A 20,482-nucleotide genomic window follows, 5' to 3' on the forward strand; every position below is an offset into this window, starting at 1 on the left:
CTGCAGAGCTGGTCCGCATCCCAGAAATGTTTGGAGGAGTAAAATTATTATATAGCTCTGTCTTGTTACCTATTTTTCAAGACATTAGAGCGTCGATACATGTGCCTCAGGAGGAATCGCCTTGCGTTCGAGGATCCGTACTTGATAACCATAGTTTAGAGCGATTTCCTGTCGATCACTGGAATTGAACAGTTCAGCATGGCAGCTGGACAGCACGGCTTTGAAGACAAAATGTATCCCGCAATGCAAGTTGGCAATATTTTTTTTTTTTCCCCCAAACCGATTTTGTCAGCAGTGTGAAAGCACCCCTCCTCTCCTTCTGATCAAGTCTGAAATAGAAACATTTCTCTCCTCTTGCGTTAATGGCTTTCTTTTCCTGGCTCAAAATAGAGCAATTTGTTCATGGAGTCAGCTTCCACTCTGACAGGTTTTAGGTTAAACTGCAGATTTGAAGCCGGTCCGTCTGGAGTCACAGAAAAAAGCTTTTTACACAGAGGGTGAAGGCAACGTTGGGTGAATGGACACTACTGCAGAGTGATAGAGGAAATCATATTTTTGGAGAGGGTCAAAGGATTAATAGTTTTACAACATGTACAACTACTCAGTAGTGCTGACCTTGGAATATTTGCAGTACAGGAATGTGTACACAATCCACTGGAGAGCAAACAGCCATCCAGCTACAGAGGAAATCATGGCAGATGCCACATGCAGTTAAATGTGTAAACAAACAAAGGCTAAAGATACACACCTCAATATATCATTGTCAAATGAATTGTAGTTTTGTTAACAAAGTGTTTTTTCGTCTCCGTCCCCGGATTCTATTTAGTGCAGAATCTGCAGCACGGTGAAAGAGCAGAGGGGAGACACCTTGACCTGTTTTCAGAGCTGGAAAGACAAGAACAGAGGGTCACATGTAATGTGTGCTGAAAAACAACATCCACTAATGCTGCTGCTGTCGTAGACACCATCATCCTGAAATAATGAGGGTGAACACATCATTGCACAAACACTAGTCATCCATAACGATATGACACCTGCTAACAGCTCGGATATGTTAGGCAGCAAGTGGATGTTTTGTCCCCAATATTGAGGTTTGAGAAACAGGAAAATAAGAAAGTGTAGGAAACTGAACAAGTTTTTTGAAATTGTGATCGCAAGATTATAATCAGAGCATCTCCAAAAAACCCTTTTGTAGGATGTTTCTTGTCTGCAGTGGTTGGTATTTATAGAAAGTTGCCCCAAAAAAATCAACCCATGAGCTGGTGACAGAGTTATGGGAAGTTATAAGGATTACTGATGCGCATGAGGAGTGAAGATTGGCTTGTGTTGAACAGATGAGCTAATGAAGCACAGACCGCTGCAAAACTTCACATTGAATCTGATGGAAAGATGGCAGAATACATTGCCCATCAGGCTGCATAGCCACAGTGCACGCAGCATCATGTGACTTGCAGAAATGGACTGTGAAGCACTTGAAGAAGGTGACCTGATCTAATAAAACCTTCTTTTTTTTTTTTTACATCCCATGCCTGACGGTGTATGGTATACTTCGGGGACACATGGCACCAGGATGCATTATTGGGAAAAAAGGCAAGCCAGCATCACCACATCAACTTTGCTATGATACATACCAAGCATTGTTGCAGAGCGTGACCTTCCATAGAGCAGATTCCCTGATGGTAGTGGTGTCTTTTCGCAGGATAATGCACACTGCCATACTGCAAAAATGGTTCAGGAAAGGTTTTGACGAGCCCAAGAATTACCTTTTAAGTGTTGATTTAGCTTCAAAACATCACTCAATTGAGAACCTGTGTGATGTGCTGGACAAACAAGTCTAAACTACCAGAACTTATAGCATACGGTGGTATTATGTTGATGGCTGATACCACAACCCACCGTCAGAGAGGTCCGTCGAGGTCCATTTCCTCTACAGCCCGGAAAAGCTATGGTTGTAATGTTATGGCTGATTCCTGTAAATAATATTGCACAAAGACAAGCACTACAACTCCGACTCAGCGTGCACTGCAGAGGTGAAAAGTTCGACTCCACTTATGTTGTTTGGCTACCAGCTGTCAAAATGCAAGATGATGGAAGTTCCCATCAGCACGCGGACGCCCCCCGAATACAGGTGGGCTAAAAAAAACCAATGCTCTCGTGAAAACTCGCACATTCAAACATTTGTTTTGATTTTTGCAGTTAAATGATTTTACAGTTTGTGAGCCAGAAACAGCCAGCAGTTATTTCTTCTTGGGCATGATGGTTGAGAGACAGTTAGACCTTGGCTGCAACGCTAAATATATCAGTGAAGTTGTTTGACTGACAGCTCAGGGAGGCCTACAACTTATCGAGAAGTCTTCAATAGTTTCAATTACTTGCAACCACTTTTTTCTGTCTGTCTGTTTTGCTTTGTGCACTTCCTGCGCGGTATACAATTTATGGAACTATGAATTTCTTGCCTCGCTTGAAACATTTTAATATTACTGCAACAAATCTCTGCCTTACTCTGCGACGCCATGATCAATTCTGCACCTGGTCTCCTTTCAGCCTTACAGTGAATGTAGATGTACCGCCCCCAAAAGTCTGCTTCGCAATTTATCTGAATGTGCCTTTTGTCCATATCAAGCATATATAAGAAATAGTTCATGGTAGAACCAAATTATGAATATTACAGCATGTAGAATTAACGAAACAAAGTCTGCTTGGGAACGAAACATTTGTACTTTATTCACAAACTGAGAGTTGTGTGGCTGTGTTTATAGAACGTGAGCCTTGTCAGGAGAGCTACATTCAGAATTTCTCATCTCTTATGTGGATGACCTTGGGGAGAGGTTTACCAGTAGATTTGGGGAGGAAGCGTGGCGGATAAAGAGGCACTTAAGCATGCAGAGACACCGCTACAGAACTCTTTTCATTCACTAACTCTGTTTTTCACACCTTGCTATAAATAAAGGGATTTAGAACAAAGTCCTCCCTTCCTACTGACTATATAAACCGACTTAATTAACTCACAGTCTTTATTGCTGTCATCTACTGGTTTCTGAGCAAACTCAGGTATAAGCCTTATTTCAAGTATGAAGAGTTCATTATTCTATCGTTGGAGCATGGGCCATGGTTCAAAGTTATTTGCCAGGTTTATCATCTTTTTATCGACACTTGTTGACCCAAGGAGGAGCAGAAAAAAAACAGTTTTGGCAAGAGACAGAGCTATTTTCATTATCAGAGACAGGCACTCATTGTCTGCAGTCATCAGAGAGGTGTAGTACTTCATCTCTCGGCTGCAATATCACAGACATATCATAATCAATCTCTGCTCTTAATTTGGACTGTTTGTATCTCCTGATTTGGTGCAATGTAGTCAAGAGTTTTTTCACAGTTAAGAGTCAACGATTATGGCAGTAAACTTCATTGTTATGAATGGTCATGTAATCATGCACTATCACATTTACGATGTAACTGTTGTATATTTATAACCTGACTGGCAAAAGGTCTTTGTTGGATTTGTATCCACTCATTTTTCTGTCCCTTCAGAACTAACTCACCATTAAATGTCTTTCTCTACTCACAAAAAGGCCGGCTGACTGTGCCCAGCGAATGCCTCTGTATTTAGCCTGATTTACGATGTCGTTTTGCAATAAAGGCCAGTGTGAGAGGAAAAGATTCATTAAAGAGCCCAGTTTATGTTTTAGAAAAGTCCGGAGGGGCAGTGGGACTACTGATTGGCACACAGACATGTGCTTGTCTCGTTCTCCCAGCCAAAGGCACTGGCTCTCGGCGCCTATACCCCACCCCAGCCGTGTGTGTTGGAAGGCACAAAGCAGGCGTTGTTTCCTGCTCGTAGGATGCTTTCGATATCCAGAATTCAGTCAATCTGTGACCTCCTGCTGTGATAACATTGCTGCAGCCATATCAGACCTCATCGCAGCACCTTCAGGCCCTTCTCACCCTCTTTTAATGACGTCCCCACTGACCTTCCGGCAGCAGCGACTATTCGACTATACTTTCCCATCCACAACTTCACCAAACAGGCCAGCAGCCCGGCATTGCAGTGTTTACTCTTCATCAGTCGATACTCTTTAATCCCCGAGATGATGCTTTCTCTCATGAACTCAAAATAGCTCTTCTTCCTCCCCTGTGAAGCCACAGGCCCATTACTCTTTATTAGCTCTTAGCGTCTTAAATGTGACCATCCATTAGAAGCGTGGCAACAAACATCCCCAACTGTTCCTCGGCAGGCCTCACACATACTCGGAATCCCCCCCCCCCCCCCCCCCCCCCCCCCCCACACACACACACACACAGTCTAAAGTTTAAGCCGACCCTTAATCACAGACAATTACTGTGCATCGAATTCAACTCATCTCAAAGATATAGAAGAGTTACCTCCTCAGCGTGCTCCTTTTGAACATTTCCAAACTTTGTATTGTGCCCCCATCACAAATGACTCTCACTTACCAGCTCGCCAGCCTCCACAGACCTCCATCTGCCTGAATGATTTCTTTTCTATGGAGGCTGACATGAAGTAATACCATACTGTGTCACGTATTGATTCTTCTTACAGTCCTTCTTTCTTGAATTTCTTTGTGGCTCAAAATCATAAATCATCTACAAATGATCCTTGAAGGAAATATTGTATTTATTATTCTTGACGCATGGTCACAAATTCAATAGCCCTTATTAACTGAACATGGTGAGAAATATGATCTGGGTAATTCAATAGGACTGAAGAGCTTTCTCTCATCCCTCATATTTAAGACTGTCCTGTTTGGCATTCATTGCAAAGTCCGAGAATGATTCGGGGTCGCATTGAGGGTCAAAGAGGACGTAACCATAAACCTTGTCAACTAGTTTTTCTCTGTTTTCACTGATGCATTGTGTATAATACACAAACTCATTTGCGTATATTGCTTAACATTGAAATGCTAAACAGATCTTGGTCTCACAGTGTTCCCAACCTTTTCCCTGCCACTTTGTTCACTGTTGTTCACTGTCCACTTTTTAAGCTTTCCGTCTTCACTCCGTATGTCTTGTCTGTCCTGACGTGTGTGATGAAGCAGAACGACAGCCAGCAGAGCAGACAGCCACCCAGGCAGCCATTCACTGCTGTCGTCCACCCATATTATTACAGCCCGGAGTGGGCAGCAAGAACGTAGCCTCTCCTTCCCTGGTGTCCTCTATTGTGGCTGTTCATTTACTCAGCCTGTGTGAGTGTGAAGGCTGCTCTTCGCTCCGCCAGTCCCATTCCGGCTCTACATATCCGAGAGTGGCGCTCCAGTGGTAGGATGAGTGAGTCTCTATGAGGCCAGCTATAGGAAGGTGCTGCTTGGCTAGGTAGTGGTCATCTGGGACCCTCCTTCCTCTTCAGCAAACCGCTGTACACCCCAGTCTTACCAAGAAATCTCACCGGCCACCTAAGAAACTGGAAACTGACTCTATGTGCAAGATTGGCATCAGACATTTTTAGGTGACAGCCAAGATAATTGGTACAATACCCATTTTGGCTTGTATGATTCATAAAGTACTAGATTGCGCAGACCACAGAGTAGTGCTGACAGTGAAACTCCATCTATTTGTTGAGAAGAACTTTAAGATTGTCCTTCACTGAACTGTGCAATAGCCAGATCTGAAGTCTGAGCTGGTTAAGAACCACATTCTTCAAGGCATTCAAACATCTTGTTTCAGTAACAAGTAAATTGTTTTAGATCTGCAACCGAGGGGTGAAACTTGTACAGAAGCAAAACAATCTGTAAGCAAGTAAGTAAGTAAAATTTATTTATAAAGCACTTTTCACAGATAAAAAAAAAAAAGTAGTGACCTCACGCACCAGCATGGACACACACTGTAACTATAACACAATCAAATGGTGTTTAACAAGCATTATATTAACTGTATATTTGTACAGCACATTTTATATCCAAAATACTAGTATTTAGGATTGCAACAGTTTTACTGGAGTATAATAATCAGTGGTGAAAATATCAGCAATCACAGAAGTTGTACATTTTATCCTGCTTGTGCAAAGTTGTCAAATTATTATTTAGTTAAGCAGAAATATAGATAATTAAAAAAGTGTATCAAGCTTCATTAGTTTGCTATAAGTTTAAGTACCAATCCAGGTTCTTTATTTCAGTAAAAGTAAAACAAATATATGGCTTCTGAAAAGTGAAGAGTCACTTTATTTATATGAAATGCCTTTTTTAAGGGAATTTAAACCTGAAACACACAACCAAGGTAAAAGCATGAGCTGTGTTCAGTCAGGATGATGGTAAAATACAACTAAATGGCTCAAAACTCATGGAAACCATGCAGGGATCAAAAGTCATGGGAACACAGCAGGAGGCATGCACGCCATGCACAAACACACACACTGGAAGGAAGGGCTCGATGAGACACAGGTGAAAACATAGTAAGAGATGAGATTATCAGAGAGGGAGCACAGAAGCGAATACAAACGCAGAATCATGAGTTACAAAACATAGATGGAGATAAAGTGCACGAACACATGAGAAAAACACAGGAAACACAATTCATGAATACCATGAATATGCAAATGAACGTACATACACACATAAATATATGCACCTGTGCACACATGTTTTGAAACATTTTGTACTATTTTGAGCAAGACTGTTTTGGTCTGCATGGATGCATCAGTTTAAAGTCTAAAATGACAAAGTGAGCACTGAGAATGTTCAAAGATTTTCCACCCAGTCGGTGGTAAGTCTTTGAACATGCTGTATTCTCCATTGAGAATTATGAGCAGGTTTGACAATTTACACCAGTATTTCACTAATACAACAATAATGTCAAACTGGATTCTTGCTAAAAAGCTCACTGAAATCATTTGGGTGGAAATCTTTGGAAACATTTTGAACAAACCATTTATCAATTACATGGTAACAAAATGGAGCAACCAACTTTTGCATTTGGCAAATTCTACTGACAGTGATCGGCACTGGGTCCTGTTCTATGAACAAAACACAGCCTTCACTGAGCTTCCGTATAAAGTGGAGGAAGGTCTGTTTTTATTAAAAACTGGAAATGTAGAAAGAGTTTTAAACATTTGAATTTATCTGGCTCAGCATTATGCTGGCTCTCCTTTTTACAATTTAAAGCCACACAATAGGGGAATTTAATTATACATAATGTGGATCATAATGTGGATGCTGAGATAGACATTTTTTTTCCAGTTGAATTATCTTTTCTTTTTTTTTCTTCTTTCTTTTGTCTTTGCCAGTTGGGCATTATGTATGTGTATCCCACACAGTGTAAAAACTTTTTTCTTAATAGAAACATTTCAGATGTTCTAATGCTCTTTAATAATTTTGAATTTTTATACCTGCTGCACATTTAGTAGAACAACTTTCACATTGCCTTAATTACTTTTAGTGCAGGAGGGGGTGGAGGCTAGTTGTCCTGTATAGTGATCGTAGCTCCTTCACCAGAATCCAAAAACACATCAAATAAATGTCTCAAACTCTACGCAAAGCATAATTGTTACCTTTTGCACATTGAGAGTGAGACTCATGATGAACTGTTAGCTCTCACTCATGCAGCACAATGTTTGCCTGAAGACAAGCAATGTATTATCCTGAGTTCAAAGACCTTCCACAAAATATAGTTATGTGCCATCTGAGACCACTAGATGTCACGGCATGACACCAAAAACTAAGAAGAGTGTAAAAGAGAATACAATACAATACAAAATTCTCGCATAAGTTTGATTGACATTAAAATTCCTCAATTTCCTAAAGAAGCAGGTTTTTGCACACTTCCTCATAGTGCGCAGAAGACAACAGGAATGACAATAGGACGTCATTCGGGTTGCCATATAACCGTTTTGCTATAAACTCGACTAACTTGGAGTTCAGTGTAATAGTAACCGTAAACGCAGCCGTTTTGGCTAATGACTGACACTGGTGGTGGCCGGGCTCAGTTTTCCAAGGGGACTGCAGCTAATACGAGCACAAAAGCAATACAATTTCCAGCATCTACATTTACACATTATCGTTGTGTAACAAATGCTTAAATTACATAAAATTCTAATTTGAATGCACGTGTTTGCACCTGATGTCACTTGTGATGTCACTCTATGTGAATCACTTGCAAAAATTCATACAGAATTGAAAGTGCAATCTATTTATGTGTGAGTGCAATTTAGCATGCTCCATGCAGGATCTTAGTAAAATCTGTGAAATGGTAGTTTGATAGAAAGTTGGTGACAGTCGTATAGGTCCCACACTGACTCTAAAATAATAATTTTCTTAAAAAACAACAGCAAAAAAACCCCCCACCTTCTGCAATATAGCAATATTCCCGGGGTTGGGAGACAAAGAACTGTTGGAGTATCAAAAGCATGTTTGCACTGTGCTTTTCAAATTCGCCTCCCCACAACAAAGGAGGGACTTCTTTATCTTGAAGCAGCTTCGTATGATTTATTAATTCCAATCCATGGCATAGACTTGCTGATTTTAATTATTTGGGATTTGTGTTTGAAAATGTAACTTTTAGACATCCAGCTTCCAGGCATTGGTCCTAAACATCCTGTGCATGCTTCTGCTTGTAATAGGCCACTGGAAACACACCGTCCTCATATACACATGAATTAGTCTCCCTGATTTCTGTTAAATAAAAACAAACACAGGTCAAGAAAATTATACTATTTGCGAGTCCATGCAATTTAAAGCTTATGCATCTTTGATTTGGAGTGCCTAATTTCGTATTTAGCACACACACACTGCATGCTCCTGACACAGTGGGAGTCTGGCACAAACATACCAACATCCTAAATTGTATTGGATTTTCCATTTTCTGTCCCATTTCCTCTTTTCCAGCAGACTCGCTGCTCGTTTTTATTCAGAGATGGCTGCGCATTTGGATTTCGTTTGTACACAAGATGCAGCTCAGTGCTTTTATTTCACACAATTTGTTGGTATGCTAAATAATTTGACAAAGATCTTTCCTGAACTAGGTCTTGTCTAGCAGTTTGATTTATAAGCTCTCGCACATGCTCTTACGTTGTGCTTGTAAATAGTTAAAGACTTTTCTTTTTTGTCTGTCTCTTGTTCTGTCTTGTTGGCTTGTGTAAAAGTATGACAACAGCCTTGCAGAGATTTAACAAAATCATTTAAACTTTTAGGTTTACTGTGATGTTTGGTGTATTTTCTGGAGAGCAGACCTTTGACTGGTAACGTGGTGCTATTTTTCATAATTTTTTTATAAACAGTCTTTGCATGTATATACTGCTACTAAGAAGTAAAGAATATGCGGCAATTTATAAATCTATGCTGTGTTTTCCAGACTGTGTAACAATACTTGTATCCTGTCTCAACTGTGAAAGCAAACAAATCACATTTTAACAGAGAGCGAGGCGCTCAGTGGGGAGATGCCTTTGCTTTCACCTTACTGGAGAAGTGTGGGTTCAGCCACCAGGGTGAACCTAATGTTACAACTCAGGACGCAGAAGATGAATTTGTTCCTGACTGTTCTGTCTTCATGGGCTACAAAGCTTTTCATTTGCCTGCAGTGCGGCGCCACATTTACAGGGAATCCACATGCCAACGATCGACACGACTCGTGCGTTTGGTCGGGAGGGGGGGTAAAAAAAAAAACACGCGGATTAGCCTGTGTAGCTCTGCTGGTCAGAAGTGAGCGTTCCCTGTTGAACAGACCCAGTCTGGATCTGCACTTGAAAGCAGCTGAGTGCTTTTTAAGTTCTGCACATGGTTGGAGGTTTGCACTCTGCCTGCTCCCCTGCTTTCCTCAGTGGGGCAGCTGCAATGAGGTCAAGAGGAGCGCCGTGAATCACAAATCCTCGTCAGATTCGTAACGTGTTAGGACATTGATTTACAAGGGTGATCAGAGGGAAAAAAAAAAAATAAAAAAAAACCCAAGGCAGTAGTGGCATGGAAATGGGAGTGTGCTGAGAGTGTAATCATGTAAGAGACTGCTCTTGAGAAGGTCAAAGCCCACTCTTATTGTGATTAAAATCCTCTTTATGCGTGCTGAGCAGTTCCTCAACCAGTTTGGCCTTAATGTGATAACAGAGGAGTTGTCAGACTGTACTGTGAACTTGCTCTTGTGCTTTAGAGGGCAAACAGTGTTTTAATGGTTTTTTATTATGCCTTTAGTTTATTTCATAAGCAATCATTGATAAAACCTCATTTATATGTTCGGACCTTTGCACTTCAAATGATGAATTTGAATTTGACGTTACAAATCCATATCAAAGCCACCATTTCGGTGAAATGGGAGTTTCCACAGTCAGCCTCCACATGCATGAATTTTCCCTGGTACGCCAGTTTCCTCCCACAGAACAAAAACATCCATATAAGGTTAATTGGTGGCCTGATTTAAATTGTTTAACCCAGTCCTGCATGCAGTCTGCCTGCATTTTTAGCTTTTAAAGGGCTCTGAAATGGATAAAGCGACATAGATAATGGATGGATGGACTCCGGCTGTTTATGAACATATGGTTGGATTTAATCAGTAAACGTGGGGTTTGTTTTGGAAAGAACAGTTTGCGACAGGCAATGAGTTGAATTTTTGAACTTTTTGAAAATATTTTTTTAATCACTCTGTGCGTGTTAAAATATCCCCAATAGTATCCTCAAGCTAAAAGAATCTCACAGTGTTTGTTTCATAGTTTTATTAATTTTTAACACTAGATCACACACATTGATAGGCACTTACATGCATGTAAGTAGTGACTCGTGTGTGAATGTTTGTGTGTATATGAATTTTTGTCATATGAGCCATGATCGCTTTAACTTATATAAAACATATATTTATATATATATGCACACTTCTAAATGCTGCACACACACCTCAGGGTTTGGTTGCATTATGGTAGTATCTATGTTTAGTTTCTAAATATATAATCTACATTAATTAACAATGAGGATACAGCTAATTAACTCATTGTTAAATTTGCTGTAGAATAGTTTTTGTGGCTGTTTTAATTGCTTCATTGTTCCAGCACTAATTCTAACAACTTCCAGAGTTGAACAATGGCAAATTGCTGTCATAATAAATCTTTTCCAGATGTTCGCGTCACATCTTTGTCTTAAAAGTTAGACCATAATTCTGCTTATGAAACGCTACAACCTACAGTTCTTCCATTGTCACTGCCGAACAATACATACAATAGAGTGGGCCAGAGACTATAAATAGCAGGAAATCAAATGTAATGTGTAATTGTAAAGAGCGTATCCCTCTACGCTTGACACATGCAGGGTTTCAGCATGATCAACATATTCTATATATCAACCAATTCTAAGATTTATGATGTTTAGTTCATTTTCTTTGGCATATGTCAGTTATGATGCCAGATTGATTCAAGCTTGAAAAACATCTATCGATCCCACTTCTATACCAGTTTTTCCTACTTGACCTGGACAAGTCACCAGTGTCTCACAGGGCAGACAGAGAGTCACACTAATTACTTCCACGGCATGTTTTTTGACTGTGAATAGAAAAAGCAGCATCGAGACAAAGCCAACCCCCCCCCCCCCACCGACACGGGAAATCCCCTCAAGTCTAGGATCAAATGAGGGATATTCTCCCTCAACCACCGTGCAGGGCACACCTCATAAATATGAATTCTTCAAACTTAACAGCTTAAAAATAATGAGTTACAAGAATATACTGCTGAGAGCTCTTTCAAGTCACCGGATGAGCAGATGTCCCAGCATGGCTTTATTTTAAGGGTGAAAACTCTCCAGAGACTCTCAGTTTTGCATTATGAAGAAAATATTTATGATGGCAACTTGCTGTGTGTTTTGATAAATATAAGATTATCTCACTGAAGCTTTCTCCTTAAATTAAAAGATTGTGGGAAGATGCTAAATTAACTCTAAGGAAGGTAACAGAATTTTGCCAGTGTGGAAACAGACTTACATGTTATCTTTAGACTGACTCAGGTGTGAAGTGTCTCAGACAAGAACAAGCCCATCGGGAGGATCTTTGAGTCAAATTTAGATTCAGCTCCTTGAGTTGAATCAAATCTGTCTGAAACACCCATCAGTGTGGCTGATCTGCTGTTGACTCAGTTTAATGTCTTAATCCAATTCAGTCAAGCTAACTTTAGCTGGTGTCACATTTTCCAAACATAGTAAATAACGTAGGATTAATTAGTCAATAAATGCTCAGCGTATTTAAAAGCATGTGAACTGATTGGTGTGTGAGAGCTGGTTAGCCTGCCGAGGTTTTACACAGGATGTGTGTGTCGCTTTTTATTGCCGCTTCAAATTGCTGTCACTTGTCACAAGCGTCCACTTTTGCTTAAAGACTATCTTTATGCACCCAAGTGCTTTTTTGGCAGAGTGGATAATAAAAATGATTCTGACTCAGCTTTTCTGATCTGTCTTCCAGTAGCCGACTGTCGAGTCCTCGAGGGATTGCAGAGATACTCCTCCATCCCTACGTACCTGCCCGTCAACTATCACCTCCTCAACACTGACTTGGCGTTTTTCCTGAAGGAAGCCAACCAGGACTTCATGAGGAACTCCAGCCTGATGTCGCGGACTGAAGCCTTCTTCATATACCAGGCTCGAAGCTTGCCCTCGGTAAATGCCAGCTACGGGCCGCTCTCCGTGGAGCAGCCCGTCCCCCTGGAGCTCCTGCAGAGCCCGGGGACCTTCCCTTCCTCCTCTGTTTTTACCTTCAACTGGAAGGTGCAGACGTTTATCATGAACACCCGCATCCACTTGGCGAAGCCCAAAGTCCAAGTCCTGTTCTACATAGCCGGCAGAGACTGGGACGACTACAGCGCCATCGATAAGCTGCCCTGCGTGCACATGTTTGCTTTCCATGAGACCCAGGAGGTGCGTGGAGCCTGCCAGCTGAGGGGGGAGCTGGGTTTGTGCGTGGCTGAGCTGGACCCGCTGGCCGGCTGGTTCAGCCCACCCAGCGTCGTGCCGGGCCGGCAGAGGAACCTGGAAGTGTCCGAGGGCACCCCGGTGGAGCTCTACTACATGCTGCAGTCCACGGACGTGGGGGAGTGCCACTCGGAGGACTCCAGAAAGGACAACTTCATCCGCTCCAGTCAGGAGGGGCTGTTTGGCTCGTACACGTCCACACCACTGAGGAGGATCGGGGGTGTGAGGCTGTACCAGAACCCCACTGAGCCCCCACTCGCTGAGCACAGGCTGGATAATAACTTCATGGTCATGGTGCCAGCCACACCCATGAGACAGAGAGAAACCATCTCTGCTTATATCTCTGCGTCAGCCTACTCTCCTGTGGAGATGTTTACTCTGAGGTAAGACTACATTTCAATTTGTTTCTCAATGAAATGTCTGACTGCAGGCTTTCCCCTGTCAGACTCTGCATCCATTATCCACCGACTCCAGCACATTCTTGTGATTTGGAATTTTCATGACGGTTTAGACACGAAGGATTTAAAAGGTATCTGTGTCTGCCGTGAAACTCAAAAACAGCAGTTCCAAGGCTAGATTTCTTATTTTTTCTTCTTCTAGCCCGACTTGGATTAAGTTGTTTTCCCCCGTGTTTCATTGTAGCTTAGCTGGACCTATTAACATATTTTCATTTTCCAAAGACAGAACATTTCATGACATTGCATTAATGACTTTCTTGCTCCTCATAAACGCCACCTGTTCAGCAAGGTGAACAGTAATCACTACGCTGCTGTGCATAACTGATCAAATCATTTGTTGATAAGTTGTTTGACAACATGATTGTTAAATGCAGGCTAATGACGGCAACAAAAGAGTAAAACGAGCATTGGTTTGTTAACTTTACAGCCTCTGTGAGGACACCGTCTGGAAAAATGATCTTGTTTTTAGTGATGTGCGAAGAAAAGAAGAAAGTATTCCCACAGTTGGCTCAGTGAATATATTGTTCTGATGTCAGTTTAACTTCTCTAAAATGTAATATTAAAGCAACTTCACATTTTATGTAGGATTTTGTGCTGCTGTTCGGATTTTGAAGAAACCAAGAGAGACATTGGAGATACAATTTGCGTATTAGTTAGAGTGTGGATGGATTTTATTTTGTTGGGCTGAGTCAGGTTTAGTTTCTGAAGTTGAGTTAAAGAATCTCCTGTCACCAAATATACAGGAACAAAACAAAAAAACCCAAGACAAAAAAAAAAAGTAATAATAATGCACTGATAAAATATAAACAGAGTAATAACAAAATACAAACAGAATAAGAAAAACTGGTCCAATCAAACAGATGTGGCTGGCATTCAAGTCAGACAAACAGAAGCTTTAGCAAGGGCTGGCTTTACAAAGCTGAGATAACAGAATGAAGATAAGAAAAACAAACTTTGGGAAGACATTCTGGGAACAAACGACAGAAAACCAACAGTTCGAGGTGCAACACATACCTTAATAATCAGGCTGGGTGATTTGGCCATAAAAAAAAAAAATCGTCGAGTTCCTCCAAAAAATTTGTGATTCAATTAGATTTTTGCTTTTTTTACTAAATGCAATCAAAAACATCTGCAGACATCATATATATTGTCAAAAGTTCAACTTTATTGCTGTAATTGTTAGTTAAAATGCATGTACACAACCCAGTGTTTTCTTGAGGAATTTTTAATAATGCTGCAATATAACCTGTGAAGTTACTCTTGAAAGTGTTTCTATCGCAGTGTATGGGTTGATCACACAATTAGCACTAAAAACTATAACAATATCAACATAAAGTCAATTTTCACGAAACATTCTGCTACAAAATACAGTGAAATGTAAAAAAATAAATCCTATACGACCACTTGCTTGGTGATTTCTGAGGCTGATTGGAGCTTTTTGTGGCCGGTTTTGGTCCACAGGCCTCATGTTTCACTGAAGTAAACTTCACAGCAGCACCGAGCTGCGGGAGGCTGTCCCTCATTAAGGTGCAGTTAAAACCTCTGTGCTCGACTATTCTCCACTGTTAACAGGTCCCTAGTCCGAGGTTCTACTGGACACATAAGTTAGATGACTTTTGGCAAGGTTGGCGCAGTTTTTTCGGCCATCTTTTTCAAAGATTGACTGTCCAAATGACGTCTGGACACTCGCTGCTTTAAACCGCAGTGAAATGGAGCTGCTGCTGCTTAAACTGGCTTTCGCAGCAGAAATACTGCCTGTATTGCAGTACTTTCCAGTTTATTAATGAAAAACAAACTGCAGGTTTTCACACTGAACATAGTTGCTCTCACCGATATAGCAGTAATGTTGGTGTACAATCCACCAACCAATGCAGTTTCATCCATTTATCTCTATGCATACACAAACCAGGGAAAAAGTGGGAGTTGAGACAGAAAAGTGAATGCCAATGTCATAAGACAAAGAACAACAACAAGGTAGGAAAATATAAATGATGAAGACACAGAAAAAACCCAAATTCAAATTAAACATGACATTTATTACAGCTTGAGCTCCATCTGGAACAATTTCTAAAAGAAAAAAAGATTTCTCTTATGTCTGATTATCCTTTAACACATGTCAGGACTCTGCTCCTCCATCTGGATTACTCAGATTACAGTAATCATGCTTTGTAAGTACAGCCAAATGTTGTGCTCTGCTCTTGGTAGATTATATTTTGTGTATTTGGTAACTTCAAAGAATTCAAATTTGAGATCAAACAATATGATCTGACAAATAAATGACTAGTTTAAGCTTTTTTTTTTTTTTTAAGAAAAAAATATCAAGCTATTAATATGCAAATCTTAATAAATCTAATTCAAAGGAACCTTCCCTCTGTTCTTGGTGTAGTTTTGGAGGGCACTGCATACATCACAGACAAGTTTGTATTTTATGGTTGTAGTTATAAAGTTTGGACTTGCAGTAAATAGATTATAAAGTTGTTTTATTACTTTTATCTGGCTCCTACACACATCATAACGTCCGTCAGGTGACTGAGTACAGTGAAAATACCAGAGTGCGGTTGTGTCTCGGCAGTGGCTTGATTCAGTGAAGCTGTTGATGGGTACTAATTACAGTGAACAGACGAGACGAAATGATTTAGATAATTAACATGCAATGCAAATGAGGGCGTCATTAATTAAAATGCATGTCCATTAGTGTAATGACTGAAGTTGGTCTTAATCACACTCCTTTGGAACATTCGTAAACCTTCAGAGTTGCACAAACGAGAGGTCAAGCCAATTCATCAGATGGTGTGTAAAGAAAAACAAGCTGGTTGCTGAATACAAGGTTGTTGTTTTTTTTTTTTTCTTTTTCTTTTTCTGCTTTAGCAAGTTGGAAAGCACAGAAGTAATGAGGGAATCAAACATTCAAACCTTTACGAGAAGCTGCACCAGACTCACCCGAAGAGACGCACGGAAGGAGCTTTACGCTCAACACTGCAGCCAAACGAAAGAAGTGAACAATAAATGTGAAGTTTTACCAAGTTCAACAAATGCTCCAGAATTGTCCTTTCTGTACTTCATTTAATTATCGAAAAGTTGTCCTGAAGTGATAAGGAAACGCAAACTTTATTTCATTAATTTATTAAAAAAAATTTCCCAAACTGAAAAAACTCTGAATGATTTCTTTCATCAGTCAAATGAACAGACCAGGCAGGCCACAGAGGCGAAGCCTGTGGTGTTTTTTATTTGGCAGTGCGGTGCATGGCGGGCGCAGGTTGGCCATCTGAGAGCGACAGATATGGAAAGGCCTCTGTGTGGTCCTAGGTGATAAGGCTGTCCTCATACATGAATTTGTTAGGACGCTTAATCACCACGGGAAGACTTTGATCTCTATATTCACAACATCATTATCATCTGTGTACTACACACTCCTGTGTCGGCCATTGTTTGGCCGTAATCGGTGAATGCAGGATGAGCTTATGATCCTGTGAAATCTGTCAAACAGACCTCACACGACTTCGGTTTCTAAATGTTTACCGCGGCTTTTCTAATAACGAAATCCAAAAGCCCGGCCTTTCATGGTCAGTTTCTCAGTTTTACTCGGGCTCAGGGTGAGTAAACAACCCGTATGTATTGAAATCAGTTCTGTCTTTATGCACTCGGATGAAAAATGGTGAATTTGAAAGAAGGTTAAAATGGCCACTGAGACCTTCGGCAATTATTTCCTCCTCTCCCGTTCAGTTTTCACCTTCGCCGGATCCATTATGCTGAGAGACTCGTGCTGTGATAGACGTTATGCAATGAAAGCTAATTTCGCATATTTTTAATAGCCAATCGTCTGGCCAATTTATTGCATTGTGGGTGCCCAGCAGGTTCTGGCTCGCTGGGGCTTTTCTCTGTTGACACGCTACTTTTGATTGGAAGGACTCCGATTTGATTTGACCTCCTCTGCGTTAATGGACTCTGTCACTCAGGAACTAAAAAGTTTTGCAAGCAGCTTATTTATTTATTTTACAGTAGGCTCACCTCATCCTTGAGGAGAGATTTGTGGCACGATGCATTGATGCCACTGCTCTCAGTCTCTATCAGGAGTCGTTCTGACGACTCTGGGAACATTTCTATTACCTGTCTTCTCTCGCTTTGATAAGCCGTCATCTAGCAAAGGTGACAAGGTTTGAATGTGATGCAAAAGAGGGATTATGAGATTAAAAAAACTCACTACTGTGGTTTGAAATCATTCAATACGTCTTCTATGTCTTCCTCAAGAAGGAGAGTAGAGAGTTCCAGTGTAGAGAGCAGCCAGCAGCCGTCCTTGGTATTGCAATTTGCTTTGAAATAAAAGGCTGTTCACAGAATTTGATATTAGTTTGACGATAAAAGGTCTTTCATTTCAATCAGACTGCTCAATTTCAGAATTTTTGTTTTCTTGTACTGCGAGAGAGCGGTGATATAAAAAAGTTCAGTGCAAACTGCCTCCTGATCTGTTTTCAAATGAAGACAAAACAAACAAACTTTTATTTTCTAAATATCCCTTCAGACATTTTCAATCAATGTCATCGGGAACTGTGAAAACAAAACTGCAAGGAATTCCAGCTATAATATACTATATATGTATATATATAAATAAATAAATTGAAATAAATAAATAAATAAATATAAATAAATATATATATAAACTGCTCTGACTTTACGCTTGTTACTCTATCATTTCTTGCAATTTGGTTCTATTTATTATTCATGTGTGTTTGGTGTAACTTACTTCCTTGTCAGTCAGAGCACGGACGTATATGCCAGCGTTTTTTAAAAAGGGCAGCGAGGGATAATTTGCAAATTTGTCAGACTGGGAATGTTTACTCATTCCACGGTGTAAAATTAGCTGTCAAAATCCTTCGCCATGAACTACAGTTTCTAGTGTCACAACTTCTGTGTGGCTTCCTTGTTCTGTGAGTTCACTCCAACAAGCAAACGCACAGTCTTTCTGGCAAAGCAAAAATAAGAAATCAACACCAAGGTTTTGTCAAGCCTACAGATCAGGTTGCTGGAGTTGCAGCAATCAGTCAAACGCCTATTAGTGCACTGACTTCACGTCTCAATTTGAAGTCTTGTACCGACGGCAAACAGTTTACGGCAACTCCATCTGTTCATGTTGATCCATCCATTCAACTTTAATTAGAGATGCTATCATTAATAGATTGGTTGCGCTGACTCTGCTCCAGTATTCCCCGAACAGATCTGCAGTCCATCCCTGGCCTAACATTGAGGGTTGAACATATCCAAAGCCAGGGATTAGTCTTTACATTGTGGAAGAAGGCTGGACAACAGAGAGAACATGCAAACTCTATACTAAATAAATGTAATCCTCATTGGGTGTTCGTTAAAATTCAGCTTTCTTAAATAACAGTATATCAAAACAATATGTATTGTATAGTGCGATAATATAATTACTGGTGAATTGGTCCAGACAACATGAATAACTTTTAAAGTGAGTCATGTGACTCTGTTTTGTGGCTGCAGCTTTTTTTTAACTGAAATAATAAACTTAAAAATTATATTCTCTTCTTTAAACTGGTAGTACCATAAATATAATTGCTAAGGTTCGCCAGAGTGTTTTCCATCTTGAAACTCAACTCAAAGCAGAACAAAACAAAGCAAAAGTAAAATCACTGTGCGCTTACACAATAAATTGGTTGTAGCGGGGACACAGCCTTCTCTTGTTCTGCAGTCGCTTCATGAGATGGTAGTAATCTTGTCGAGATTTATTAAACACTATAGAATTCTATCTTACAGTGCAACACCTTAATTTGGTTTACTGTCTTGTGGTTGTCAAAACACATCATCAAAGAATAAATTACAGCCAACATGGAGAGATTCAGGAGATGAACCCTTTGATTGCTGTTTGTGTGTGTGTGTGTGGGTGTGTGTGTGTGTGTGTGTGTGTGTGTGTGTGTGTGTGTGTGTGTGTGTGCGTGTGTGTGTGTGTGCGTGCGTGCGTGCGTGCGTGCGTGCGTGCGTGCGTGCGTGCGTGCGCGCGCGCGTGTGTGTGCGTGTGCGCGTGCGTGTGTGTGTGTTATTTCTGTATTTGCACTTTGATATTCCTCTGCTTTGTTGTGATGGACAAAGCGCAGTTTCTTCTAACGAACACCACAGTGAGTACGTTTTATTGATGGATTTCTCGTGTTAATGTTTGAGAAATATTTCTACACATTGGCAGATTGGGATTCAAATGAATGGAAAAAGACACCGAAAAGGAACTTCAGACTTTAAGGCCATTTTTTAATATGCAAGTAATGTATAATCTCAACTCATTATCATAATATGTTTTCTGTTATCACTGTGCAAGCAATTCAGATTGTTATGTGTCATTGATAATTCATTATGATCCTTCTGTATTATATGGCTCATATGCAAATCAAATGCAATGAAGGAAATGATTTTTAAGGATATTTTCCTCCTGCAGTCTCCAGGGGTATAAAGAAAAAAAGAAAAGAAGAAGCACAGAGCACGAAAGGAAATTGCTCTATTTTCCGTCTTGGTGCAGTGCTCCCATACAGCATGAGTCACTGTATGGTGAGGGCCATTACATGTGTACTGTCCTCCCCGGCTCCACTCAGCCAGTATTTTCACTAGAAATTAGTCGATTTAAGTAACACGTTGTAAGAGATGAACCCCCCCAAAAACACACACACACACGCACACACACACTGTATATCTTACTTCTTTGTATATGTAAGTTACTAGATAATAAGTAAAAGTTCTCTTCTTCATTCTACTGAAATTAACGAACCGAGACATACACACTCACACACACGCGCACACACACACACACACACACACACACACACACACACACACACACACACACACACACACACACACGCACGGATGCATGCACGCCCACACACACACCACTGTTGATTGGTTTTATGCCTCTTAGGGAGTGGATGAATTACTTATATAGAGAGTGGGGCTTGTCTTTTTGTACCCTGCAATCTTCATTGCGGAATAATTGGAGCTGTATGATTGCAACAAGGCCACTAACAGTTAATTGTAGCCCTTTATATTTCTGTACAACACTGGAACCACCAGCATATTTTTCATTTTCAAACTTGTCCCTCCTCAGACTCTGCTAACATTGACTCTGGTGACTTGAGGCTCTCACTGGAGGCA

General features: G+C 40.5%; 1 protein-coding gene across 1 annotated transcript in view; it reads left to right on the plus strand.

Moving 5' to 3' along the window:
• LOC308131908 (transmembrane protein 132C) overlaps window positions 1-20,482 on the plus strand; it is a gene marked incomplete at both ends in the record, with an annotated part of 146,172 nt that overhangs the window by 15,680 nt on the left and 110,010 nt on the right. Inside the window, one exon of the mRNA XM_080498797.1 lies at window positions 12,370-13,258. Within this exon, the coding sequence (XP_080354923.1) occupies window positions 12,370-13,258 (889 nt within the window). The remainder of the gene's footprint in view (window positions 1-12,369; window positions 13,259-20,482) is intronic.

Source organism: Blennius ocellaris (genome assembly GCF_963422515.1).
Source record: "Blennius ocellaris genome assembly, chromosome: 7".
In the NCBI taxonomy this organism is placed as follows: domain Eukaryota; kingdom Metazoa; phylum Chordata; class Actinopteri; order Blenniiformes; family Blenniidae; genus Blennius; species Blennius ocellaris.